The sequence below is a fragment of the Anabas testudineus genome, chromosome 14, assembly GCF_900324465.2.
Source record: "Anabas testudineus chromosome 14, fAnaTes1.2, whole genome shotgun sequence".
In the NCBI taxonomy this organism is placed as follows: domain Eukaryota; kingdom Metazoa; phylum Chordata; class Actinopteri; order Anabantiformes; family Anabantidae; genus Anabas; species Anabas testudineus.
Genome location: NC_046623.1, coordinates 7819850 through 7847310, shown reverse-complemented (window position 1 = coordinate 7847310; position 27461 = coordinate 7819850). Strand labels below are relative to the sequence as shown.

Below are 27461 nucleotides of genomic sequence, written 5' to 3'. Positions count from 1 at the left end.
CACGTCTGCTCCCGCCCCCTCCTCCAGACTGGCCAATCACCTGCACCACATCCTCTCTCCTCACCGAGTCGACGCATGAGCGACGGCGCTGCGAGCAAATCGGTGCGGTGGCTTAGGACATCCTTTTTATAGGCTCCAAACAAGTAGCGTCATGTCCCCTCAGAAAGAGCCACAAAATGTCTATCTGATATTCCTAAAGAACTCCAGTCTGTGTTAGCCGATGTTACATTTGCAGTCTCCTCATGGTACTTAATTATCTTTCAATACTTCTGTAATAAGCAGAGGGGGTCTATTATATATATTATCATTTATTTCCTAATGTAGATATTTAAGCTTGCCTTGGTCCAGATGAAAGTCACTGGTCTAGTAGAACTATGTGAAGGTTAAATATCCTGTAGTCCTGCTGTTAGTGTGATCATTTGCTAACCATTCAACCTGTTACAATACCAACTAATCCTATACATTATTATTTTTGAATCTCTCAATGCTGTGTCTGATGGATCACTCATGTCTGTGTGCTACAAGGGGGCAAAGCCGCAGCAGCAGCAGTGGAGAGCTGGTGTAGCGCCCTCACTTGGAAAATGGCAGTGTTGCAACACCTGCTGTGGAAACGCAGAGGGAACACAATGTCCACTTTACACCATTCCTATTGCAAAACAAAACCAGGCATGAAAACATGTGAGAACTCTGTTTGTCGTGTAAAGTTCATTATATAAAATTTATTTTAATGACAATATCAATGCAAATATAGCACTACAGTGATTTCCAAGGTACACCGTATCTTACCATATCAATATAATATGGCACTCATATAATGGCCACTGTTTTAGTAGACACACAAAACCAACAGCTTCTGTAAACTATTTTGGAAATGATACCTAGGGTTCCATATCAGTCTGTGAAAAGGAATCATGGTAAGGTCATTACTTGGTATCTGAAATAAAACTGGGCACAATAGTTTAATCATTGGAACATCTTGAGTGTAAGGAATCTCTGCATGCATTGCACTTGCCCATTTCCTTCGACCTGAATTGTGTTTGTTTTAAAATGGCATGAGTAAGCTTGAAAAGCCTCTACCCACAAACACAAGCAGGTGGAACTAAAACAAAAGGCCAAGCAGTGACTCTCAAACATTTAGGTCTTCTTTTCACTGTGTACTGTACTGTACAGTTTGGTGCTAACTATCATAAAACAACAACAACCAAGAGACATTCAAGTGCCTTAATACTATTACAGAAGGGCGCACTCTTCAAGGTACAAACTTCAATTCACGTGGATTTCAGAAATAAAATATGTAACAATAACCACTATATTAATAATGTTTCTCATGGTAACACCATGTAGTTGAATGAACAACACCAGTAGTCCAAGATAGCAGCAAAGTATTCAAAATTTCAAGACAACCAGTTGTTGAAATCTGTACACAAATAAAAATGAATGTAGAAAATAAGTCAAATAAAAGAATAACACAGCTTAAAGGGAGGCTTGCATAAATTCAAATAAACGACTGTTGGACCGTGCCTTTCTTTAGAGGGCTTACTGTTTATTAGTAGAACTATAATTAATGCATGGACTGGCTGCAGCAGATAAAGTACTTAATTCTTTTAGAAAAACAAGTGAACAAAGTTATGTTTATACAGTATATGCTACATAATATGTATTGATTACAAGTATGAAAATGGAAATAATTGCTACATTTTCAATACAGTTTTACATATCTATTTACACTACATTAGGGTTAAATTTCTCCTAAGCATATACCATGTTTTGTGCAGATTGTTCCAGCATTCTGTTTGAGGTGATCAATACTCACAGTCTCACCAGTTGCACCATGTTGTACATACAGTCTGTGTTGATGGGTGGTGTCAGTGCTTGATTTTCTGTGGAGTGGAACAATCACTAATATGCAATGGTGGGTAAGCATGGGTAATGAAGTTGTTGTACCACTGAGCTGTACCTATATATTTGACTGGACTGCACAGTAAGTGCCATTTATCACACCACCCTCCCCCCCCCCCAGGCAATATATTCATCGTTTATACAACCACATGATATTATCATAGTGAAGATCTGCTGTATGTAAAAGTCTGACATGATCATCTCTACACATATTTTTACAGTACTGTATGTCTATTGTGACATGCAGAGAATGACACAGTAAATATGACTTATTCAAGTCTTAGATATGTATGTTAGGCTAGTTGACACAAGTTTTAATTATGTTCCTCCGCCATCGGGAGCATATTGCTATAAAATTGCAGAAACGTTGACAAAGTAAATAGATTTACATTACAAATATGCAAACAGATACAGTAGGTAGCTTTTACTCCTCAGTGATGATTATTTGCATCCACAATGACAACCTATTGATACCAAGACGTCGCATATGCATTCACGATTCCAAGAAACACTTCAATAACTTAGCAATAGGTCTTGCCTGTCTCGTCCACAAAGTAGTTTCTTTATAAGTTGAACAACTGCGTGTAACGTGTTGGAGAAAATACATGTCTCAAGTAGTCAGGAAGAAATTTGACAACACCAATCTCGGAAAACATTCCACCCATTATTGTTTAGTTGGTGATTTTGTAGCAATACTGGTGTTATGTGGCAAAAATCATTGGCAATTGTAGAACACATTAACATAATACATAGTACAGAGCCAGTACAAATCAACTGGGTAAGAAATTAGTCTGATTGTAATATCTCTTTCTCTTCATCTCTTTCTTCAGTTCTTTTTTCCCCCAAACAATTTCAGTCTGCTATAACTAGTAATAGTGTTCGACGATCAGTTTATGACACAATAAGAGAGCCAAGCACATTTCTTCTTGTTTGTCCGCAGTCGTTAGTTCTCTGTAGCAATTATCTCCCCTCAAACCAGTTTAATAATTTTCCGGCCATTTTTATCTCCCATCTATTATTACCTGTTCAACCATCTACGACTCATTTGTGTATTTTGTCTCTCTCAGTGCTGTCCTCGCTAGCCTGTCTTTCCACCTCAGATAGCTGTGTCCCACACGACAGCCTGTGGCCTCTGGCAGGGTGGCGTGCCAGTCTTATGAGGCTCAGGTGTCCGTCTCCAGCTAGGGAGGATAGGCATGCTGTCCTGCTTGCACAGGCTTTTGTCAGGGCGCCTGTGGGCCTTGATCTCTTTGCACAGGCAACGTTTACGCTCGATGACTTCCAGCAGCTTGCCGTCTCTCTGGGTCTGCGTTGTGGAAGGGGTGGTGCCTCCGCTGACAGGAGGCTGTCCCTGTGCCAACTGGGCGAGCTGCTGAAACTGCAACTGAAGGTGGTGCTGTTGCTGAAGCTGCTGGAGCTGCTGCTTTAACTGTAGCTGCTGCTGGTGGAGATGAAGCTGCTGCTGCTGCCGAGACACACTGGGACTGCTGGGACTGCAGGGCGCTTGAGGCTGGGTGAGACCATGCAGCTAAACACAATGGACAAAGTTATGTGAGCAAATGTAGGTAGTGTAGTGTCACGATATAAAAAAAAAATCACTTTAAAATAACCTGAAAGATTACTGCAGTGCTGCGAATATTGATGACCAATCCTAGCACGTTGGAAAAAAAAAATACAGTTCCCCTGGACAACCACCAGGATGCAGCGCTGCTTCATCTATTACAGGTTGAGGGAGGGTCAACCAGACGCATGCAGACAGTCTCTGCAGCACACTCAAACTGCATCAGCACTTGCGATGCAGCCAGAATCTGGGCAAAATATGCTGTTTAAAGACTGCAGCTCATCTCTCCGAAACACAGTACAGTGTGTTCTCTCATCCACTATTCTCTCCTTTAGTGATTACATATGAGCCTACGTCATGTACCAGGCCAGAACCTTATTCTGCTCAGTGGGCATATTTGCCAGCTATAAATAGATCTGCAGAGGCACTGTCTCCAGCAGGAGGGGAAGTAATAATGAGAACAATATTAATGTTCATTCTTAAATCTACCATATGTTAAGTTCATTCAGTCTATAGTTCTACAGTAAGGCTGGGTATTTTATATTCACCTGATTCAGGGCTTCTCGTGCTGGTAGACTGCTCTGTCTCTGGACGTCTCCTCCACCCACCTGTCTCACTCCAGCAGCAGAGGAGGAGCGACCCAGCCGCCCCACTTCTGTAAAGAAACAAACATTTCACTGTGTGCCGGATAATGAGAACACTGCAATATAACTTTTCATTTTCAGAGAGCTGTGAATGTCTAACTATACTTATGTGAGATGAGACACCGCCTCTGAACATCGTGTGCTCACATTTTATTTCAAGCTTCTAGACAATCATTATGCCGTATACCTGTGAACAACAGATATTAAAGCAATATATTGTTTTTAACTGAGATTTGTTCCTATATCCCTATGTTTCACCCTGTCAAAATGTATCTGGAAGTTGGATATCTTATATTATCTTGTTAAACAGATTTACACTTAATTTAATGAGTAAAAGCACATAAATTAATTTTGGGTTGTGATCATAATCTGTAATTTCTGCTATTCAACAATTAGCGTGAATCCAGACTAAACCACAATAAGATAAAGACTTGATAAAAAAAAAAAAAAAAACAGTTTAGTTTAACAGTGAATTAAAAGTGATGTAATTGAGTGAAACAGCTATTTGGCTGTTTAGCACTGGTGGGGCAGTTACAGGTTTGTCACAATACACATTGAAGGCACCATGTAATGAGACCAGAGTTCATGAATGTGTATGTGCAGGAATGTGGGTCTGATTATGGAGCAGCTCTTTTATTGGCTTTGCTTCAAGTAAGGCATGGAAACGATTGTCAAGGTAAGCATCTTCTTCTTTCTGTCTCTAGAGAAAGGCCTGGAGTGCAGACTCAGAGACCGACAATAAGGCACACATAGGAGAGGAGAGGAGAGGAGAGGAGAGGAGAGGAGAGGAGAGGAGAGGAGAGGAGAGGAGAGGAGAGGAGAGGAGAGGAGAGGAGAGGAGAGGTAATTCTGTGGGTTTACATTTGGGGTCACATTTGGTTGAATGAAGTAAGCTGTCCAAGCTTAAGAACTACACTACAACTACTTTAGCTGTCACTAAAACATTATGAACACTAAGTGTTTGCTTACCTCCATTGCGACAGGCAGGGAAAGTCTGACAGGGAAGAGGCAGTCCTACTCTGGGTAGGGCTCTGAATCCCGGGCTGCTGTCCACACCAGCCAAGGACTCACTGTGACCAAGGGCCCGGCTGGTGGCACCACTGAAGTGAACCGGGATGCCTGAGTGGCCTCCTCGAGACCCCATGCCGAGCTCCTCTTTATCCATCCTTAACAGAGCGTCAGCACTGCCATTCCATGCACGGCCTTCATCCTCTGAAAGCAGAATTGAAGAGATTAAATATTTGAAAGAATTAAAATACTTTTGTTGATAGGGCAGCATCACTCTGTTTTCAAAATGATCTCTGACTTACTCTCAGTCTCTCTGCTTCCATGGCTGAAGGACAATTTCCTCTGCATAGGCCAGTAAGACCCCTCATCTGCAGTTAAGCTGGCACTGCTGTCCCAGGGCATGAATGCAACTTTCGACTGGAGGGACGCAGACCCTCCGTTACTCTTAGATATCCCCTCACCTACACCAGTAAGACTCGAGGGCTGTTGCAGGGAAGGCGTCTGAGAACTTCCTCTCAAGCTCTCGTAAGCCGGCGGTCTCCGAAAACCACCGGAGGGGTAGGTCCACAGCAGGGGGCTGTCTGAGGAAGGAGGTTTGTATGCTGGCAGGCCGTGAGGAGTGTGAGAGCGGAGGTGTGGTCGTGAATGAGGACGCTGGGATGAAGACAATGGCGTAGGGGTCGAGCTGGTGCTGCTTTGAGATGTTTGGCTGGATGGAGTGCAATCCATCTGTAAAGAATGTGGCCCGCTTTCCCTATCCCGATCTTTTTCTCTGTGCCTGTCTCTTTCGCTGTCTCTTTCTCTGTCCCTTTCTCTGTCTCTGTCTCTTTCTCTGTCCCTATCCTTATCTCTGTCTCTGTCTCTGTCTCTATCTCTGTCTCTGTCTCTATCTCTATCTCTGTCCCTATCCCTATCTTTGTCCCTGTCTCTTTCTCTGTCCCTATCTTTGTCTCTATCTCTTTCCCTGTCCCTGTCTCTACCTCTATCCCTCTCCCTTTCACGGTCCCTGTCCCTGTCCCTGTCCCTGTCTTTGTCCCTGTCCCTGTCCCTATCCCTATCCCTCTCTCCTTTATCAGACTTCAAGAGGAAGCTAACAGACTTGCCTTCCCTGCCTGTACTTGACGTTTGAGTTTGAACTGTGGCCTGGTTCGATGTCTGTGAGATGCTCTTGGTTGGAGCGGGGGAGTCTCCTCTCTCTGGCTTACGATAATGGTGGTAGTGCGAGGGTCGATGGTGTGGGTGGTGGTGGTGATGAGAAAAAGGGGAGGTGGATTTGGAGGAAGGAGGCAGTGGTGTGGAATGACTCCTTGCTCTCAATCCAGGAGCAGGGCCTAATTGGGCCTCTCTACTGTGTTTGTCCTGCTGAGTGACACTTCCCCCTGATGACTCCTTGGAGCCTGACAGGGATACAGGGACATTAGAAGTTGAAGAGGAGGTGCTGGCTTGAGTCGTCACGCTGGATGTTTGAGTCCCAATCTTAACAGAAGCAGACGTCTTGTTTTGCACCCCGACCCCGCTGGAGGCCGCCGCAGGCTGAGGGAAGGCAAGCAGTGGGGGGCGGTGCTGTAAAAGATTGGGGAAAGGGGCAGGAATCTTTGTGTTTGTCTCAGACTCAGATTTACTCCCTTGCAGCAGGTAGGGAGTAGGGGCACGTGGGGTGTGTGGACTGGTGGAGAGAACCTGGGGAACAGGCGTGGAGGATGCAGAGGAAGGCAGAGGTGATGAATGAGAGATTGACACGGTTGCTTTAGGTTTGGAATAGGAAGGAGAAGAAGAGGAGGGGCGTGGCAAAGAGGAGGAGCTGCTGGAGGAGGAAGGGGTGACATGGAAGTGTTTAGAAGATTTTGGTTTCTCATGCTTGGGAGGCAGGTGTCTCTGGGACTCTCGTCTGTCCTCTTGCAGTGGATATTTCATCTCCTCATAAATTGCCTCACTCTGGTCTGAGTCAGAATCAGGCGTGGTGGCCACAGGGGTGACAGGGTGGGGGGTGGCCGTCTGGCTGTCTCTGGTGAACACTTGGCCCACCATTTCTATATAGACTGGCTCATCCTCCCCATCTCCTGTCTGTATCTGAGAGTCTACTGCCTGAAAAGGCAGAGATGTGGCAGGAGGAGGCACACGGGGAGGAAAAGGGTCAAAGGAAAGCTGGGTGCTGGGACTTCTCTTGGGTTTTAAAGGAGGCACCTTCTTTGCTCCAATCTCCCCAGAGTCAGACTTCTTCATTGCTATATGAGGGAAAAATACAAGTCAGGAAAAGCTATCTGTGACAAATAAACACCAGAAGACCCAACTCTTACCATTTTTCTTGTCTGAGTGTTTGGCTTGGGAGTGAGTAGGTGGAGGAGGTGGTGGTGTCTCTGGAGGCCCTCTGCTGTCAGCAGACGAGGAGCTGAGACGAGTGCTGGGGTGGCGTTTGGGTTTGGCTGGGGGGCAGCGGCCACCATGTTGGGACTGGGTGTCAGAATAATCTCCGTTCTCCAGACTTGTATCCCCGGCACCGACAGCGTGGCAGGACTGCGAGCGAGGCGCCATGGCAGAGGCACAGGAGTGAGGGGACAGGTCCTGGGAGGCCGGCATGGTCATGAAACCCATCCGGAAGTGCCGGCGGAAAGAAGCCAAGTCTCGAACTTTGCCAACAGTAGCTGAGGGGTCGTTCTGATTGGAGCTGCAATTTATGTACAGGTTTGAAAAGGAAGCATGAAGAAATCATAGTGAAATGAAAAACATTCACATACTACCCCTTACAGTGACCTCCTTCTTTCCTCACTCCCGCTTTAGTCTTCAAACATCACTTTTTTAATAAAGAAATGCCTACAGGGCTTTTGCTGCGAAAGGAAAGGCCCTGCAGGCTTCTCCATCTTTTGCATTCACATATCTTTCCATCAGTATTCCTCCACATCTGCTTCTCCCTCAAACACATTCAATTAGGAAATCAATTCCCTTGTCAAAAACAAAGTACTCTTTGTGTACACTGTGCTGTTGGAAATCCCTTATTCTCTATATGTTTATATCCTCAGCCCACATTTGTAGTCTGCTCTCATTATTGCCAGAAGCATTTAATGTGTTACCATGGGAACAGTAGTGATTTTTATGTATTTGATCGTTTTGTCTTTGTTGGGCCTCATATCATCAATGATACGAGCTCCCACAACAATAAATAAAACAGACAAAGAGAAAAACCTAACAATACATCGCTTATGCTTCCTGTTACACATATCAAACTAATTTTACACCTGTTATTCTATTAACACTGTTAGACCAATGTGCTCATCAAGTATCCATCATAGAAAAGTACGCCGGTTTAAAATCAAGCACAGTTCAGGCACAGTCTCAGACACTGATATGTTTGACATAAAATGCCACAGAAGAGCAAGAAAAGCATTAACTGTGGTGGAACGTGTGGAGGAAACCCCATCAAAAGGAGTAAAAAGATCAAAAACGATCACATAGTGTTAGATTAGTTGTGATGCTTGCAAAACTGGAGCCCAGAAGATGACAACTGAAGCTTACAATTTGCAGCAGCAGAAACAGGAGTGGGGCTGCTCATCAGTGACAGCACAGAGGTTCCTTTTTTCCCCCCATCGTGTGTGTGACAGTTTGTCTGTGCTTGAGTGTGTGTTTATGTGTGAGTGTACAGATGCTAACCATAAAGTGTGTTTGCATCTGTACAAGTATATTTGTGCCCTTGAATGCCCATGGAGATGTACTTGTGACTCCTCACAATCGACATAGATACTACACGGCCAAATTTAGCCCAGAACAGAGGCTGAGCAGCTTCTTCTCGCAGCTTGAAGTGGTCTGTTTTTTTCTTACTCCTCAGGGCAGAAGAAGCTCTCTACGACACTCAGTTTTTCAAAAATCTTTTATATAAATGGCAAATGGACTGCACTTATATAGTATATTGATTTTCTACCTTAATGGACAAAATCTGCCTCTAATTCACCTATTCACACACTCGTGCACTGTGCTCAAGGACACTTCAACCTATAGACAGGAGGAGCCACAGATTGAACCCTCCAACCCTGCAATTACAACTACTTGCTAATTACCGGTACAGATGAATGCATCTATGGAAATCTACAGTATCTTTGGACAGACTAACCCCTTCTCAGAGTGAAAGATATTCCCAGATGCATTTAGGCTGAGGTGATATACTGTAGCTTTAGCTGAAGAAACCCAGTTCAGATAATTCTGCCCCCAGCAACTATTGTCCTATTTCTAATTTACCTTTTTGGGTCAAAGTTTAAGACTGGGTTGTGTTTCAGTCAGTTGAATATATATATATATATATATATACGTGTGTGTGTGTAAGAAAATATGATCTTTGAGAACATCCAATCTAGTTGAAGGGCAAATCAGAGCAGTTAAATCATCATTTGTCTAACCATAAGTGTGTAAGCTGTCCTCATTCTGTTAGACTTTACTGACACATGTGACACAATGCACTGCACTTTAATTGATCGCCTTAAGTTATGAGTTTTCTTCAGCGTGATTTTAAACTAATCTAATTTTTCTTCTGTGATCAGAAGAAAATTACATAAAGTAAAAATGCAATAAAGCTTTAGCTTTGAGTGTGGATTCTATTGATTCTGTTCTTATAGTATTATTTGCCAGATTGTGACTCATGGCTGTAGGTGTCCCAGAAGCATACAAAAACCAAAATAAATGTTCCTTTTATGACAACGTATACACAATCAACCACACAGATAAGTACTTATAATATTAACAGCTATTAACACAACATATTGGCTTCTACTTTAAACTCAAGAGTCAGCTTTGATATGAATGTAAATGCTTTTAACTGACACGATGAGAAATCACATTCATGCATGACCATGCAGCAAACTATTAATAACAAAATAGAATTTGATCAAATCAAGATGTTGAGGTTTGGACAAAAATACCTATTTTCTATAAGTTTGATATATTTATAAAATCTCTGTTTATTTAAATATATATAGTTGGTGATTTAATAGTAATTAAGGATTTGTGTGTATAAGCTGTGATTTCATTCAATTTGATTAATCTTAGTTCTGATCTGAATTTTCATTTGGTGTTAAGAGCAGCAGCAGCAGCAATTTATTTATATTTATTAACCATGTTTATATTGACACATCAGCATGAGTGACTCTAATGTTCAAACTGTGGTAGCTAAGATAAATATGTGGAGAGAAAGACTCGTTGACACTCAGCTGACATGTCGTATAGATAACTGGAGTGTTCTAGGTTGTGTTATCTTCCATTTAAAAAAAAAATTATTATTAAACTGATTAGTGGAATTTAAAATTCATTTACCATTAACAAGCTGAACTGCAAACAAATCTAGTTTAGCCACCTTATTAAACATATGAATACTAAACCAATTTAATTATTTGAAGTGACAGAATCATTTATTTTTGTCTTTTTATCCATCCTGTCAAAGTGTCTAATTTAGCATTAATGATTTAATTGCTTTTAAAGGCATTCATAAGGCTTTTTGTGTTTTGCATACACATTAAAAGTGTCAGACTGGTCTCATAATTCTGTGCGAGAATAAAACCTCTGCTGGCAGCTAGGCTTTCTTCCACCAGTTGCCACTACTGGGAATACTCTGTCTGCCTGCATTAGTGAGAAAAAGAAGCAAGAAGCAGTCTCTATTTTTAAAACTCATATTGAAACTCACCTATTTACTGTTCTGTGTCTCCGCTGCTATCTGTGCTTTATGAATGTGATTTCTCTCCCGAGGGCCTCGAGAACTCAAACTGTCTACCTGTGCCCTTCATACTGCTTCCTCTGCCCCTCTGCGCCGCCCCCACCTCCTCTGCTCCCACTGGCTCAGTCTCAGTCGTCACCAGTCCAGCCTCAAGTCCAGTTTCCGTTGCTTCCGTCCCTGTGCAGTTTCATCCTTGACCCTACTCTGTTCATAATCATCACTGGTCATGTCCTGCTTCTCACCTCTGCTGCCCTGGCCCTGCTCGGCTCAGGTTTTCATCGCTCATCATGTCCCGCTGTCCCACTTGCTGCCCTACACCTCCACTGGCTTGATGCTGCTATGACGTTGATCTGTGCTGCCAACACAGGGGCCTCTAATTACTGCTGTGAGTCAGGAAGCACTGGACCACGCTTCTAAACAAATTGATTTGTTGTCTTTGATGCTCTCTCTCCCTCTCCTCGGTGACACAAACAGCTCTATACACAACATGAAATTTTGGTAAATTATAGGTGACGCTCAGATACACACAGGAGATCACACACTTTTCAAGACAATACTGTCACGATCCCAACTGTGATGCTGTTGACAAAAGTTTTGACACTTTTGTCTAGTGCTTGAATTAGTTCTATTATAATTTCATTTGTTTGTTTTGATGTTTGGGTTTCAGCACGTCTGTGTAAAATGCAAGTTGAAATCAATTTTAATTTGACCCTGAAAATTAGATAAAAACGTTCGCACAAGATTTAACTAGGATTGTTATCACAATTATTGGTAATATAATTGACAAGAGCAGCACTTAGTCTGTGTTGTGAATTACATTTTATTAATTTTCACTTGTTCTGGAAGAGGTTCAAAGAACGGAGTCCTGATATGGCATCAGTAAGATGTGTTGTTATAACACTGCACTGCTTACTCACATCACTGCAATACTGTAACTCAGTAGCTCAATACTATAATAAGTAATAATCAAGTATTCACATTATTTTCTTTTTTTGGTGTGACTCAGTAAACTGGGTAAGCTTCACAAAATAAGCTTTTCTTGATGTAAAATCATAATTTGAAAAGCAACCATGGCTGATATACACATTAAAATAAAAAGTGGCATATTTCCTTTTGAATTGTGGAGTAGAAATATAATGTAGCATAAGTTGGGAAACTACATATAAATATATATATTTATATATTATTATATACTTATATATAAGTATGGAAAGTACATCTAAAAGGTACGATACATACATTTTCTTTCCACCATTCTGCAGGTTGAGCTTCAAGGTCTACACTGCCTGTTACATACTGATACATATTCTACTAAAAGTCAATGTAATCTGAGTTTTCTGATTCACTGTGTGTGTGTGTGTGCTGTGAAATACTTTTTGAATACTTTTTTATACTACATTGTATACACCTTCTCAGTCTTCAGTCTTCACCATTTTCACTTTTGAATTCCCACCTGAAGGAGTGAGTGACCCACATTCTTAAGACACACTGCTGTAAATTAAAACAAGTGGTCTTATTATACCTTGAAGATCAGGACCCCTGATGTAAGTATGTCATGTAAAGATCAAATAATCACACGCCTTAGGGCGAATGAGGATAAAACTCCATTTCATTTCCTTTTTCGCTGCTTTTGGCCTCTTTTTGCCCCCTGACATTTTGGCTGACATTATAGTAGTTTATCTCATCCACAGAACATATTAACTTCATTATGAACTGCCGCTATGCAAATTTGTCCAAGACTTTTCAGGCGGACCCCTTATGAAACGCACTTGGAATTACGGCTTTGAAATTAAACTAATTCACACCAGCTAAGAGGTTTATATCCCCACTGAACTGAACTCTAATGTAATCCCATATGCAGAGCTCCTGTGAGTTGATCCACTCACCTCTTTTTACTTCCCTCTTGGTCCCTCTGCCTCCAGTCCAAACGGCTCTTGCGATACAGCAGGTTCATGTCGCTGCGGGGTCGCTCCTCCTCGCAGCCTATCACAGCGCAGTGCAGCCGCTTGCTTTGCCTCTCTATGTCACGCAGGAAATGCTCGACTGCCACATCCTGGGCAGAGCCAGAGCTCATGGTACAGAAGTAGATTCGGAGGAAGGGGACGTATGTCACAAGCAGCTTCTTCCAACTCACCTAAACAACAAGAAACAAGAGCAAACGTTTGAGCTCATTAGATCCTTAAAGCAATTCAGCCTAGGTGTACCTGACAAGAATGACAGGCACTACGCGGTGATTTGTCAACACACTACAGGGAAATAATCAAACTCAAATTACTGGCAGAACTTTAGGGGGGGTCACAGGTTATAATGGTCACTGTGTCACAGCAAACAATCCTTCCTATTACTCCAACTGGCAGCCTTCAAAGCAGAAGCGCGGTGATGCACGACGACAGAGTTTGCAGTTTTGTTTACCCCAGCCTCTAGTGTATCACATGAAAACTATTTATACTTTCATTATCCAGTTATGAATATTTGAGTAAGCAGGGTAACTCAGCTGCAGAGCGTCTCTGGCTGCGGGCCCTGGGATGGCCTAGCTAAGCATGTCTGCTAGCCAGAAAGTAATGTGGTTTGTCATATGTAGCGCATGCACAGCTTCCTACTCACGCTCGCCCCATGAAAAGTCAGGCTTGTTGTGGGGCAGATATGTGAGGGCCCAACAGTGTTTTCACTGTTGTGTTCTGTTCACAGTGTTCGGAGAATGTGAGCGCAACACAGTTGGCTAAGAAAAGTGCCGCTGTCAGCTGATGCATGTTTCCAGTGTTTTTCTATCATAAATCGAAACTGAGTTTTAATGTTTTCGAGGGTGGACAATGAAGCATTATTACTGGTCCCTCTGGCATCGGTTTTCTTTGTTGGTGAAAAAAAAAGGGAATATAAAAAAATAAGCGAATTGACAGATTTAACTTAGATATTATAAATTTAATTATGTTTTTACCACTCCACAAAATTAGGATCTAGCACCAACTGCCGGAACATATCTCACAATAACAACACCAAAATCCACAGTGGGAGCATCAGGCACTGTCACCTGCACCATGCAGCATGCTGGGGCTGTGTCGCCGTACGTGGTTCTTTTGTCACGGCTCAGTGTGTCATCCACTGTGTCAGTGTGGCTACTGCTATTCTTGTATCCCACAGCCCTGACCACAATCTCGGCCGCTGCTTGCTGACTCAATGTTAATTAGGTTAGGGAGCTGCGACTGTACGTTGGGCTTTTGTTCACAGGAGCTTTGATTTGGGTTTCTAGGATCTGGCAGCTGAGCAGGCAGACCTGCAATTGCTGCATTACATGCTGTGGGTTGCTGTGCAATTAGCCGAACTACAAGAAACAGGAGATTTTTATCTTAAATCTACTGAGAGGCTTACAATTTACGGACCCCCCACAATACAGGCAGTCGAGTTTAAAAGCCAAAGAAATACAGAGCATTTAGCAAGTTGTTTCTGGAGAATCTGTGGGGTCAGGAGTTCCTTGAATTTCTCATTAGAATCAGGAGGCAGATGGAGCCACGGCTCTTATAAGTGAATCTGCATGCAGCAGCGCATACGGCGATGCACAAAAGCAAACAGATCACACACACATAATGAGATCCACCATACAAGCTAAACAAACGCATACACTCTGGGTGTGAAGCATTCATTTTCCCTGCTCAGCAGCTGATTTGTGTGTGAGTTACTGATGAGAGGCAATTTATATTATTAATAACAAAAACATTTAAAAAAAATTAATTATATTAGTATGAGAAAATTTGAAGCATGGGTGAAAAATTGTGGAAGCATTAGCTTTGACAGGACAGTTACAATATTTCCTAAATAAAATCTTTCTGCTTTTCACTGCCACTGAATTTAACACTTCAGGATCGCTTTGTGCTGCAGCCCTCTGCCCTCTAGCTTCCACCTCGGCAAGTGGTCCTGTAGTGTTGCTGCACCTCACTGTGACTGAGACAACAGAGCCGAAGAGTAGAGCAACATGACACAGAGTTGTCCTGGGCATCTACAAAATATATTTAAAATGCACATTCAGGAACCTTCAGCTGATTAGTGGAGTTAAAACTGTGGGATTTTATGTGTCTGTGAATTTTTTATTTATTATTTATTATCAACACAATGTGAAAAACACAAGCTACTGTACATATGCTTGAGTTCATTGAGTTTCTTCGTGAAACCACAGACATTTCTGCCTACAACTGTACAGCATCATAACTTAACCACACAGCCACACGTTACACAGCCACTGCACTCGAGCCAGACACAACGCTGCAGCTCAGCGAGAGAAACAAACAGGGGGGAGAGGATGAGAGAAGCAGAGGGGGAGCAGTGTACAAGGACGGAGCAAAACGTTCAGGAGAATGCTGCATGCCTGAAATGCACACAGCAAGACAGGAGGAGAAATAGAGGCATGGGGAACGAGACAGGAGGGGGCATGGTGAAAAATGGAGGATGTCAATAAATAGGGAATCACTAGAGGATCAATTGGACTGAAGATGAATATGATTTGGTGGAAAACGTACAGACAGAGACAGACTGAAGGAAGGAAACATGAAGACATGGATTATGAGAGTGAAGGGAATAAGCAAACGGAGGAAAGTGCAAGAAGGAAAGGATAGAAAAACAGTGAAAGGCAGCCAGACTACAAGAATGGGGGAGGGAGGTGAAATCAAGCCTCTCACACTAGTCGCTGTGTGTGGTCTCCTAGCAACACTGTCAGCCACGCATCTCTTCCTTAACCACTAAATATGCACAAAGCAGGACGTTCAGCCTCGTCATACATGATGAACCTGAGCCCAAACTGCCACTTCATTAGTACCTGATCCTTCAGTAGAAATATAATGTTTGTTTTTTTAAATGGAGATAACATATGTATCCAATAGCCATTCATGATGTACTAAGCTATAATGAAAATTGCTATAATGCGCAATTAATGTCACACAGGCTGCTACTGAATACATCCAACTGAGCGTTTAATGTTGATGATTTTAAAAAATGTTCTGGGTATATTTTAGAAATATCTAATCACCTAAAACTGTGGGCAAGAAGACATTAAAGTGAAATAGATATCAACAAGTTTAGCTTGAAGAATATCTGCACCGGCTGATAATGTAAGACTTGAATACTAAAACAGAAGCCCCATTAAAATCACACCTCTCCAGAAACTGGCTGTAATTACAGATCTGCTCATAAAAGCTTGTGTTTCTTGTCAAACATCAACTGCTACTTGTGTTTGATGGTCTGAGTAAAACCATCAGACAGATAATGCGAACATAATTCAGTTAGTAAAAAGGCTGATTAGTCAGTTCGGGCCAACATGTGTCAGCTGTCTCTATGAGATGACTGAAAGGCTTTGATCAACTGAGAAATGCACCTCATCTAGTGCTGTCTGAGCAAACTGTTGACTGCAGACACAACAACCTCTATCAGCTTTTTTACTTCTGAATATGAATTCACTCGCAAGAATTCCCCAGACAGATGCTTATTTTAATCATTTTTCCTTTACCTAATTCCCCTCAAGAACTGGGGCACATGACATAACAATATGCATCATAGCGTCACCATTAAACAGTTGACCAAGAAAAAACTGCTTTCAAAGATTACATGCTAAGAACTAAGGCCCACAAATGATTCACTTCTTTGTGTTATGACCTTGATGATTTGTTTTGTAAGGCAACATCTGGTTGAAATCTACTTTTTTACAGCCCAATGCATTCAGCTAATTTGATGTAAAACTCTTAAAGGGACAGCACAAGGCAGTTACTATGATTATTGCTGATGCCAGTGATACCTAATCAAATCTGATCTAATCTATAGAATGATAATTACGTTTACAAACTGATTGTTAGAGAAGGAAACTAAAGGATTTGGTTAAATGGAATAAAATGATTTGCAAAGAAATCACATGACTGAATAACGTCTTTAAAGTAAAGATTTGACTTTTAGAGAAATATGCTTTCTTGCAGAGTTACATGCATAGCCCAATATCACTCTAATGTCTGTATGGTAAATATGAGCCTTCCTTAATAGCATGGAGCTTTTTTACACATTAGCATTTGTGTAATCAGTAAAAAAACTAATTGAAAAAGTGTGGTGTACATTTGGTATATGACTATTACTCGGCCAATTTCCTGAAGTCGCAGCCGAAACTTTGTGCTGAATACAAACATGCTTGCAAAATATTAATGGCCAGATGTCTCACACGTCTCCGTTCACACAAACTCAACTTGCAATGACAGATACTGTCCAAACATTTGGTCAGTCAGATCATTTATACTGTTTAACTCCATTAACCATTAATATGTAACAGAGCTGACTTTAGTACCACCATCTACTTTATCATCAGCAACAATATAGTGTAGAGTTCACCTATTGTTGATGTAGAATTCGTGTACAGACTACGGTTTGCTTAATGGTTTGGTTTACGTTATTTTGTAATTCAGTTTCTGTTGTCTTCAATGTAAAGTTCACACAATGGTGCCCCCCTCTGACCGCTGTGATTGAAAGAAGATTAAATGTAGTGTATGTCTGCTTTTTAAAACCAACATTCATATAACATACAGTTATATATGTGTGTTTTTACACACCAGTCAGGACATACACAAAATCAGCCCAACACTTCCTAACACCAACAGTCACCTCTGTCCTTCTCACTGTTGTGTGTGCGACGACATAAGTAACCAGCCAGATGCTACTGGTAGTTTGACTTGTCCTGTGTTATTATGGCAGTGCTCTTTCACCTGCTGTGTGATGTTTTCTTCACTAACACACGCTTAGATCACATCTCCTAAACAAGTGTTGATCTACTACCCAGGTTCTAAGGCACTGTGTGAACTGAACACAAAATAAACCTGGGAGCAGATTCTTTTTGAGTCTAATTAACAATATTCTGAAATATGCCTGTGGTTAAAAGAAGAGGAGATTATTCAAAAAATTCCACCACTGTGCATCACTAAACCAGAAGTCAGCATTTTCACCACTGGCATTCTACAATATGGGGCTCCTCGCTGCTAGAGCATGGCTCAACTTCTCTGCTGCTGTTGTGTGCTGAATGTGCTACAATATTGCATTGTGCAGTGAAATGCCTGTGGCTGATGAGAATGGACAGGAGAAGGAGGGGGAGGAGGAGGAGGATGAGGAGGAGGAAGATGTAGAGGCTGATGTATCACTCCGGGCCAGGGATGGAAGGCACATGAGAGGCGTAGAAAGATTCTGCAGAAATTCATTCTTGGCCTCTGTCTCGTGTTTCGGGCGTAAAATAAATAACAAACTTTGCTATTTTATAAATGTGCTCGCATGGACTAAATCAAACTTTAACGACATGCTGCGTGTTTTTGACAACACAAAATATTAGAGGTCAAAGAACTAAATACATTCATTCATGTATTTAAATATACATGCACTACTTTGCACACTTTGGATTCTCCTCCTCAGCGCTGTACAAACTGAGTAACCACTAAATCTTTTATGGACTGCAACCAAAAATATCCTAGAAAAAAAAAAAAAGCTTTCCTCGTGCCACCAGGATAACAGCCTTGAGCCACAACAAACCAGCAGCAATGCTCAGTGTTTGTCTGAACCATGCACCTTTTTTGCCAACAAATGATTCTGTTCTAGTCGGCGTGTGTGCATAAGTAAACACCTGTTCAATGTGTGGATCATGAATAGTTTAAAATGTGAAGAGCTGCAGTTAAAGAGCGCGCTCGGCTACCAGGTAAGTAAAGACATGCACAGAATAGCACCATGGCCAAAGAGAGGCAGCCAGTGAATGACCTCCAGATCCCCATTCTCCATGTCAGCTTGCCCTTGCCTTCATCATCTTCTGCTGGAATCTGCAGTAGCTACGGTGACCCACTGCACTTTGCATACATCGATGCTTAACAGCTTACAGATCCACGAGCTTGAATCCATTACCGGACACATTTTCATTCAGTGTATGTAGTTAGTTTCTCTAACGCGCACATGCATATGAGTTCAAAATGTTGAGGAAATACCACATCACATCACACAGTAAAGAAGCACTGATGGCACGCTGCCATCCGTGTGTCCATGACACATGGAGAGAGGGAAGGAGAAGCGATTAAGACTGAATAATGAAATTAGTATAGAGACGTGTGTGTGCCAAGCACTATTATTGTGATAAAGTAGTGCAAAATCGCTGTTGGATAGTTTGCATTTCAGAAACATTATTCAGTACAGGATATAACTGATTTCTCTAAGTTTGTCCATTCAATTACCAAAAAGAAAGAGCGATCTCAACGTATACTGTACACAGAACATACATAGTCTTCATTTTCTTTGCATTTTATGTTTGGTCCCTAAAACCCAGACTTATACAGCGCTGCAGGGAATAGAGTGAGAATTGAAAAACCCCTCCATGCTCACGTTCGTGCATGAGGGGAAGAGCTCCACTCTGCAGCTGCACACGCTTCACTGAGTCAGTTTCTCTCTCATACCAGGATCTGACTGATTTTCAGATATACTGTAGATTACCCAGCAATATTGCCTGCCTCTGTCTCAGTTTGTTTAATTTAAAGTCTTGTGCACCTTTTTCCCACAGTGCATGATGTTCTCCGCTATGGAAATGAGAAAGCACCCGTCTTCCCTGACTACAAACACCGTGCACTACATAAACAAACGCTGAACCTGTTTTAGGATTCCGAGTCAGACTGCACACGCAGACAAACTGCTGATTCTCATCAGAGTTTAAATGCGTTTCATTCCCCTATATAAAAGCTACAAACATCATAGCTTCCACCACTGTAGTTTTCCATGGCCCCGCATGACAAACACCATAAAGTATTCAGCACCAATTAAGTCAAGTCCAGTAGCCTAAAGCAAAACACGGCTCTACCGAACAGCACCTTCAACTAGACATATGATTTCCCTCAGAGCAATATGTAGTGGATCTAACTCATAACTTCCCACAACTTGTATATGCAAACTCCTTTGAGTTGTCCGAGAAAGCTACAGGGCAAAAAATCATTGATAAATGCTTAAGAACGAAAAATGGGCAATAGACAAATTATGTAAATCAGTCCCAGCTTACACAACAACACAAGAAAACATCACAATTGCCCCAATAAATCATTTGGATATTATCATAATAACTGTGCTGGGACAGTCGCTGAGCTGCTTTTCTTTTGATTGAAATATGAAGCAGCAGCAACAGCGTTGGTGTAATTTGCTAAACCAGGTAGGCCACAAGTGGTCTTCCAACATTTGAATCATCCTACTCCTTGTGCTCAAAATCCCCTGATAAGCAAGTCATAGCGTAGGTTGCACAGAATAAGCACACGCACACACACACACACACACACATGCCCACACACAGCTCTCCCACTCATTCATCTCATTACATACAGATCATGGCTCTTATGTCCTGGATATTTGTACCCCACAGTGTTCACCAGCATTATGGTAACTCAGTAGAAGAGATTACACTTGTTAGAGAAAATACAAAGCTTGTGTGACAAAGGTAACTGCCAGCAAAACATTCACACTGCCACCTGTAAAGTTTTTCTTGTTTACTTTAACATGTGAATAAAATCACATGCACATGCACCACAGAGATTTTAAGAGTCGGTACCACAAGCCGAGAAGCCGGAGAAGTGGTAAAATGTACAGCTTTATTGGCCTCACAGGTGTGATTGGCAGGTTTTCAGCTCTGGGTCTCACATGAGCAGTTCCTATTGCTGTCATTCCTGCTGTTCACTGCACTGACAGTGATGGAATGAAAAGGCGCTAACTGGGGCAAATGGCAGGCAAAAGCAGATTATACACTGCACACTGCAGGGTGTCGGATTCAGACAGTGTTTCTTATAGTGTACTCTTGTGGCTGGTTGGGCCACATAGACAAAACATCAATGGCTTTAACAAGATGATTATGGAGGGCCTGTGCAGTGAGTGCTTTGGCCCAAGAGGCTCCCGCACAGAAATAAGAGTCTGATATTTGTGGAGACTTTTCAGGGTTTTATCTCTTCTACATGAAACACAGCAATTTTCAATCATTATCATTGCAGCTTAATATACTCAGTTGAATCTTAAGGCTTTTTATTAAAATTTAAAATACAATCTTTAAGTTTATGTGCAGAAATCAGACATATGGACTTAACGAGGGGATGCTGTGTGATATAGCAAATACCCTGATCCACACTTTCTGAGTGGAGGCTGCCATCCCCATCCCATTTGAAACACATGGTTACTACTGACGTTGAGTTTTTTTTCTACTTAGCCAAGCAGATTCTTTTCAGTACAGGTGAAGATTGCCCTGACATTTAAAACACATACTTAAGTTATCCTGCGATGCAGATTTTCATTTCTCAAGTCACTTCTTTCACGTACTGCTGCTGAACCCTGACCTTCAGGAACGTCTCAGACAATGAATTACCACTGTGAGACCATTACACGCCATATGAGTTTCAGACCTATGGATTCATGCGACTCAGTTCAGCGTTAGAACAACAATATTTGCTCCAAGTAACTGCCACAAATATGTCGGAGCCTCCTAAAGGTTTCATAAACAGTGAAGGTGTTTTCAAATACTGTCTATGAGTGTTTAGTATAAGTGAAGCCCATTAACGAGAGCAGGAATATAACATTAGTCCATTTATGTGTGCCTAAACATGGGTCATTTAAAATTCAAGTCCAGTTCTTACATAATGACTCTGAAATGACTGAGCTAAAGGCTTTTTGAGGGGAAAAAAGACAAACGGCACACCGACATATGTAAATATATTTGTTTTCCATCCCAAGTACTTGCATGTTTATCCATGTAGAAGATCCGGCATAGAAAGAGATTAATAGGTGGAGATTAACATGGCTTGAGACGGGAGCCTCTGTGCCAACAAGAGAGGAGTAACTGTTGGCTCCTAACTTTATTTATTTTGCATGGTACCATGCAAATGACTTTGAAAGGTTTAATGAGAAGAAAACCGAGGGGAAATGAACAAAGATGAGTTGCCTCAAGGAAATCATTACCACACATCATTACTCTTGACTACACACTGCAATGAATACTGGATGCTGTAAGATGCTTACAGCACAGAAAGAACTCATTTAAATCGAGCATTTATTTTAGATTTTGCTGGTTAATTTGGCCGTATACATCCCAGTCATCTCCAAGACGAGGGTCACACATGTATGGCCTTTTGCAGCTGCAGGGGGAGCTCTAAGGACCAGGGAGTCAGTGGTCCTTAGTAGATCAAAATAATCCCCCCCGCCCTCCCCTTCCTTTAGTAAGTACAGGGGACGTCTGTCCATTTAAATTTCAACTGACTGAAAAAATATACCAATCATTTCCACAGAAGAGCAGGCAGTCTGTGATCTCTCAGGATATCTATTTAGAGAGAATGAATTTAGAGTGGGACACAGAGCTGAAAAACTCTAATGGGGTTTGTTTGTGTTTCTCTCCTTTCTGGACAGTATGAGTAAAGAGCCACGGAAGAAGACAAAGAACAATGACACTCGACAACGTCCAAGACTGTATATGTACCTGGTAAATGGCATGCCCTTTAAACGAGGAGCCACCAGAGAGAAGCTACTATTACCTGTTTATAAATCAACACTGTGCCTGACCCACGTTGCTTTGCTCCAGAGTAAACACAGGGTTTAATGTTGATGCTGCTAGAAACTGGGGATATGGTATAGGAAACATGTGGCTTTCATAATCACATTTATATTAACATACAGCACAAATACAATACAAAAAAGTTCGTTTAGGTATTTAAAATAATCTGAATAAGTTCAACATTAAAATGACTTTCTGTCAATTTCCAGTCAATCTGTATAAAAAGCTGCATTATTTCCTCTGTAACTTTCTGAGGAGCCTGATGAGGTCACCACTAAGACTATATTTACAAATTCTTAACATATGTACAGCTTGTGTTACGCACTGCCTTTTGCTTTTGAATGCAATATTCTATCAGTTCTTTAAAACAAAACCACATCAGGTTTCTAACTCCCATTATAATAAAACATACAAGGAAATTTGATAGCAAGATTCAACAAACACAGAAAACGCTAGCCCTCCAGGATATCTTGTAGCTTTATCAATAAATAAGTAGTCTGCCAACTCAAAAAATAAACAGTACTGTGCAAACATTTAAGCCCACAAATCAAGCGTGGATTATTTGAAAAAAGACATGCAATTAATATTTGTATTTAACAGTTAGGTTCATACAAAGCAAACATAAAAATAGTGGAGGAGCTGTGACCACACTTTGCCTTTTAACAGCACCAGTTTGCAGGTTTTCAAAGTACCCGGCAGGCAGGTTGTTCTAGGCATCTTTAAGAATATGCCACAGATCTTCTGTGGGTTTCAGTCTGTCTCTGTGTCTTTTGTCTCTTCATGTAATCCCGCACTGACTGCCTGACTGTGGGGCATACCTTCTGCTGCAAGACTCTTTGTTCTTCTTGTCTCTAAAGGTAGTTTTCTATGAATTTCGTCTCAATCTAATCTTTTGATCTTAAACCCAGATGTCTTCAGTGTAGAGGAAACACAAATGGATTAGCCTTGCTGTTCACTTTTGGAAGTCATTGTACATCCTGAAAGCTTTTTTTTATTTTTTATTTTATATGTTTGGAGTCGTTGTCATGCTGCAACCTAGAACCAGACACCTCGTGAGGTGAGACTCCAACATCTGAAGTGCCTAAAACCTCTCTCACTCTCACGACACTTCATAAACAAGATACCAGCCAACTTCTACACACATGATGAGGAATAATACAAACTTTGAGCCTCAGAGTGTCATTGTGACATTTTTCCATCATTTCTGGGTTGACACAGACAGTGTGTGACAGTGATACCACATCAAACAGAAACCTGTTAGGCTGTCATTGTGTGCTGTAGGGCCGCGACTAATGATTATTTACATCATCAGTTTACGTATAAAATGCCATGAGGCCTGACGCTTCCTCCACAATACAGCATCATATTTCCCACTCGTCACATTGGCTAGATGATGTAGGCAAGTGATGCAGTGATTTATTGAAGCAAAACATAACATCAATAAGGGTGTGACATCTACCTTAGTAACTGGGTATAGCCTATGGCTTATGGCAGCGGCAAACTATGTTCATATCCAGTTGCCCTAACTCATAACAGTCAGGAAAAAAATCACACCAGTTGTTGATGAGAGCTGTCTTGGCAGACAGGGATGCGGGAACGATTATTTAAACCATCAGTGTATTTAAAGATTATTATTTCTTTATATTTTTTTGGTCTATTAAAATGTGACTACACAGTGAAAATGCCACACATCACCACTCCACCAAATCCAAACTCACATCTTCGAATGACTGCCTTTGTTTGACCAAAAGTCTGAAACCCAAAGTAATTATATGTCAAAGAAGAACAAATCCTGGCCTGAGACCCTGCGAAGCATTTTTCATTGTCACTAATTCTGCTTTAAAAGTTACTGAAATTATTATTCAACTATTAAATTAACTGCTGATATTTTGGGCCAATTATTTACAACCCCAGTTCCAAACAAGTTGGGAAGATGTTTTGATTTTGAAAAAATAATAATTGATGACAGCAACATGTCTCAGGTGAAGTGAGGAGAGAGGCAAACGAGGTAGGAAAACTAAGTGGTACTAACACATCATTGCATTCTGTTTTTATGTGGATTTTACACAGCGCCCCAACTTTTTTGGAATTGGGGTTGTAATTGACTAATCGTTTCAGCTCTAGTAGGCCGTTCAATCCCTTTAACTAGAGTGTTATTTACTCAGCATGTAAGTACTGGGGGGAGTGAAGTGGAGTAGTGGGAGAGAAAACTGTGGCAAGCTTCAATCTGAAAACACAAGGGCAAACTTTAACTGCTTCGGGACCAAACATACTAAAAAGTCTCCCCTTCGATGATCCCTGGACGAATGAAAACTGAAAATCCACAAAGCCAGAAGCAGAGTTTATTTATTCTTAATTTCTCAGCTGCTAGCAGCAGTCACCTGCCAACATGCTGCAGTAGAAACAGTAGAAATGCTTCCTCCATTATTTCTGATCTCTCTCTGACAAGGCTGCGAAAATCAAGATGGTGAGACCACAGATGGACGAGGCACCTGCAAGCCCCTTAAAATAAACAATGCACACTGAAGCCAGCTAAACATACAGTACTCCAGCTATATTGATTTTGAAATACCTGCATGACTGGCCAGTAGTAGCCATTTCTATTGCTTTTACTACCCTATTGACCTGCTGCTGCTCAAACTCTAAATAAACAATCTGTTTGGGTGCTCTAGGAAAACCACAGACAAAAAAAAATTAATCCACTACTGCCCACCCAGACAGAGGTAACCACTTGACTGGAGAAATGGGCTTAAAATGTCAGCATCTGCCACATCTGTCTCACATCACTCAGCCCCTCTCCACTGTGGCCATGTGTGGGCCTCTCCTCACCCTTTTCCAGGTCAAGTATATTTGTGGATTCACTCTTTCAATCTCGATTTCTCGTCCTTTTCTGACTCGTCATGTCTGACTCACAATCAGACATGATGCACACTGCTGGTCAGAGCAACTGTGAAAACACCAGTGACTTTAATTTTTATTCTTTCCATCAATACATAAGAGCCACGACCTCTGCCCGGTTTCATTAACTCTTAACCAAAGCCCTGCATTCTGATGTAGCAAGACGAATCCTGGAGGACTAACGGGCTCCAGTGGCACATATTTCACTCATTTCAACACTGCACTGCTCAAACTGAGTGAGCTGCCTCATAGTTTGCGTTTCGTGGTTATATCACAGTCCTAGACTGAATTTGTAATCACCAGGTGAGAAACGACAGCTAAAGACAGGTTGTCTGAGCCCCTGCTTTCTTCTGCATTCAAGGCAAGCTGCACAGTATGTGTGGCTCACAGCCTGCACTCAATGACCCCACAGTCACAGCTGCTCTCACGCATCCCTGCTCCGCTCTATCTGTACCAATGTCTGCTTTAAACCAAACTGCATAAGAGGCACTTGCGTACCAGATCCCATTTGTCTGTATCTGACGGTGTGAACACATTTAAAGGATTGTGTAGGAATATTTTTTGTCATTTTCAGCTCCAAGGTCAAGCAATACTGGCTAGTAAGTTTCAATTAAATGTCAAGCAGATAGTACACTAACCAGGATGGCAGTCAAACGTCCTTAAAGAAATATGTGAATCATTTTATAGTGGCACCGGAGGGCTCCTGTGGCTCTTCCGTTTTTGCACTGTAGACTATTTGTTTTGTGACAGACACCCTACCATGGGACATGACAGCTTTTGTCAAAATCTCTATGCTATGCAGTATGGAGATAACATTTCCTTCCAAATAAAGCAGCAGCATCTTACTACTGGAAAAGAGACTAAAGACATTAAAGTAAATCAACTCCAATGATGTATTTATTCTAACAAAAATGAAAAAAAAAAAAGAACTCTTTTATGACATGGTTGCTTGTGATGGGGTGGTGATGAGGAAATCTCACAGCAGGAGTCATGTTCCTACTGAGTGGTTGTCACGCCCGGAAAAATCCCCTATTGACTAACCCTAATTTCCCGTTTAATTCACTACCCCTCGACCCTTTTCCTATATCCCATCAGTCATATAAGGTGGGATACTGCGGCAACTGATCGGCTATTTCCCACTTGATTATTTTCCTTCAAAATAAAATGCTGTATATAATGATTTGCCCCCCTCCTCATCCAGACGCCTGCCTCTCCCGCACCTTAAAGACGCGCCAACACATCCTCACCTGGCTGCGCACACAAACCCACCGCTCGCCCGTCTATTCACAACCAGTGGAAGTGCCGCCTGTTCGCACGAACACAACCGAGCTCCAGTCTCAACATGCAGATGTTTTTTTGTTTTTTTTTTAGCCTGGCTTTGCTGAATGAGGCACCTGAGGCTGACACCGCGGTCCCTGCCGTGGTGTAGGTATTTGATTAACAGCGCCGTGCATGCTCCGGCATCTCGAGTCAGCTGATGGAGGCTTGTCTTTTTGGCGAAATATTTATAAGGGCAGTGGGTTACAGCCTACTGCCCAGCCAGCCTGTCATAGCTTTTGTGTTTGGGGCTGAAATCTAGGCCTTTTATTCCCCGACATGGCTTCAAGGTTGAATAATTTGGCTGGTGCACAAACAGCGGCTCACTGTCAACCTTGTATTTCTTGGTATTTACGCGTAAAATGCCAGAGGCCCGACGCTTCCTCCGCAATACAGCATCCCTATTTACTGCTGCTAATTAGGCAAATAGTGCATTTGGACTATGGCAGCTGGCTGCACGGGCTTGATGATGTAGGTGACTGATGCGGTGATTTATGGAGCAAAACATAAAACCAATGAAGGTGTGATACCTACCTTAGTAACTGGGTTTAGCCTATGGCTGGCGCAGTGGCAGACTATGCCGATATCCAGTTGCCCAGGCTCGTAAAAAATCAGACAACAACAAAACCACGCCGGTTGTTGATGACACAGCTCTTGGTAGACGGGAGGGAAGGAAAGATCCTTTTCCAGATGTGTCAATTGACGCGGAGAAGAGAGATCAGTTATTCAGACGCGTATCACCGGACTGACGCCTTTCCCTGACGTGTTAGGTCTTCTCCATTTTTTCGGATAAACAGCGCACAGGACCTACTACCGCGGCTCGGTGAAGCCTGGCCGGTGTGAGATCTGATTGAAAACCATGATGCAATTCGATGCGACGTTACAAAA

General features: G+C 42.0%; 1 protein-coding gene across 1 annotated transcript; it reads right to left on the bottom strand.

Annotated features, from left to right (window-relative positions):
* Positions 1-767: 767 nt before the first annotated feature.
* On the bottom strand, positions 768-27461 carry LOC113170966 (neuronal tyrosine-phosphorylated phosphoinositide-3-kinase adapter 1). The gene is made up of 7 exons (XM_026373303.1): positions 27108-27461; positions 12691-12938; positions 7410-7777; positions 5415-7337; positions 5074-5316; positions 4009-4115; positions 768-3427 (listed from the first exon to the last, which is right to left on the bottom strand). Exons 2-7 carry the CDS (start codon positions 12876-12878, stop codon positions 2996-2998), a joined length of 3261 nt encoding a protein of 1086 aa, XP_026229088.1. The 5' UTR covers positions 12879-12938; positions 27108-27461; the 3' UTR covers positions 768-2995.

Bases quoted from the DNA above. Each gene is read 5' to 3' on its own strand.
- LOC113170966 (XM_026373303.1), bottom strand. From the start codon at position 12,878: ATGAGCTCTGGCTCTGCCCAGGATGTGGCAGTCGAGCATTTCCTGCGT. The intron at 7,778-12,690 runs GTGAGTGGATCA...CATAAATTGCAG, and splicing joins CAAGAGGGAAGTAAAAAGAG to CTCCAATCAGAACGACCCCT. The intron at 5,317-5,414 runs GTAAGTCAGAGA...TTCTGCTTTCAG, and splicing joins TGGAAGCAGAGAGACTGAGA to AGGATGAAGGCCGTGCATGG.